Source organism: Penaeus monodon, chromosome 30 (genome assembly GCF_015228065.2).
Source record: "Penaeus monodon isolate SGIC_2016 chromosome 30, NSTDA_Pmon_1, whole genome shotgun sequence".
Classification (NCBI taxonomy): Eukaryota; Metazoa; Arthropoda; class Malacostraca; order Decapoda; family Penaeidae; genus Penaeus; species Penaeus monodon.
Window position 1 is genome coordinate 4,482,708 of NC_051415.1, and position 762 is coordinate 4,483,469.

The 762-nt window shown below is 31.2% G+C and overlaps 1 protein-coding gene across 2 annotated transcripts in view; it reads right to left on the bottom strand.

The window, feature by feature from the left end:
- LOC119592479 (LIM domain kinase 1-like) overlaps nucleotides 1-762 on the bottom strand; it is a 23,518-nt gene that overhangs the window by 4,277 nt on the left and 18,479 nt on the right. For both annotated transcript variants that reach the window (XM_037941308.1, XM_037941309.1), the window contains one exon: nucleotides 188-294. In XM_037941308.1, coding sequence (XP_037797236.1) covers nucleotides 188-294 — 107 coding nt within the window. The remainder of the gene's footprint in view (nucleotides 1-187; nucleotides 295-762) is intronic.

The window sequence follows — 762 nt, forward strand, 5'->3', positions numbered from 1 at the left end:
ATAATCTTCATATACAACCACCTAGCACAACTTAAATTTCAATTATTAGACTAACATATTATCATATACACATATAAGAATCACAAATACACACCAAACCGATATAACTAACCTGAGAAAGAATATCTTCAAAATAATGTTTATCTGACTAACAATTACCCATCTACACAACAAAAGGACACTTTACCATTGAAGTTATAAATGTCAACAAGGAGGTTAGCAGGTAACGGTACCCCCACTGTGTAATGCATCGCTAATCCTTCTAACCAAACTTCCAAAACTTCAAAAGCAGGTCTGGAAAGGAGAGAAATATTAAATGCAACAAACAGGAATGATAATAAGATTAACAAGAAGATAAAGGAAAGTGATTATGGTCCCTGATAATGAAGAGATGGAAGAAAATGATAAAGAAGGAAGATGATTTGGAAAGATGAAAAAGATAATGGGGGAGAGAAAGAAGACACAGACGCTGATGATGAATAATGATGAGTAAAAGGAAAAAATGCCAACAAAAAGTAAGGAAAGGATGAATAAGTGAAGAAAAATGACTTAAATTATAAGTATGAAGAGAAGGAAAAGGAAAAATGGCAAAATACATAGCCTCTTTGCACATTCTACTTTTCACCAATTATTTCCAATGATCTTTTATTTATTTTTACATTTGTCTCCTCATACTTTAATCAAATTTCCAACTAGGAATCTAGAAACCATATACTAGAATCTGAGCAACAGTTATTCTTGAAACATATTATCAACATATAT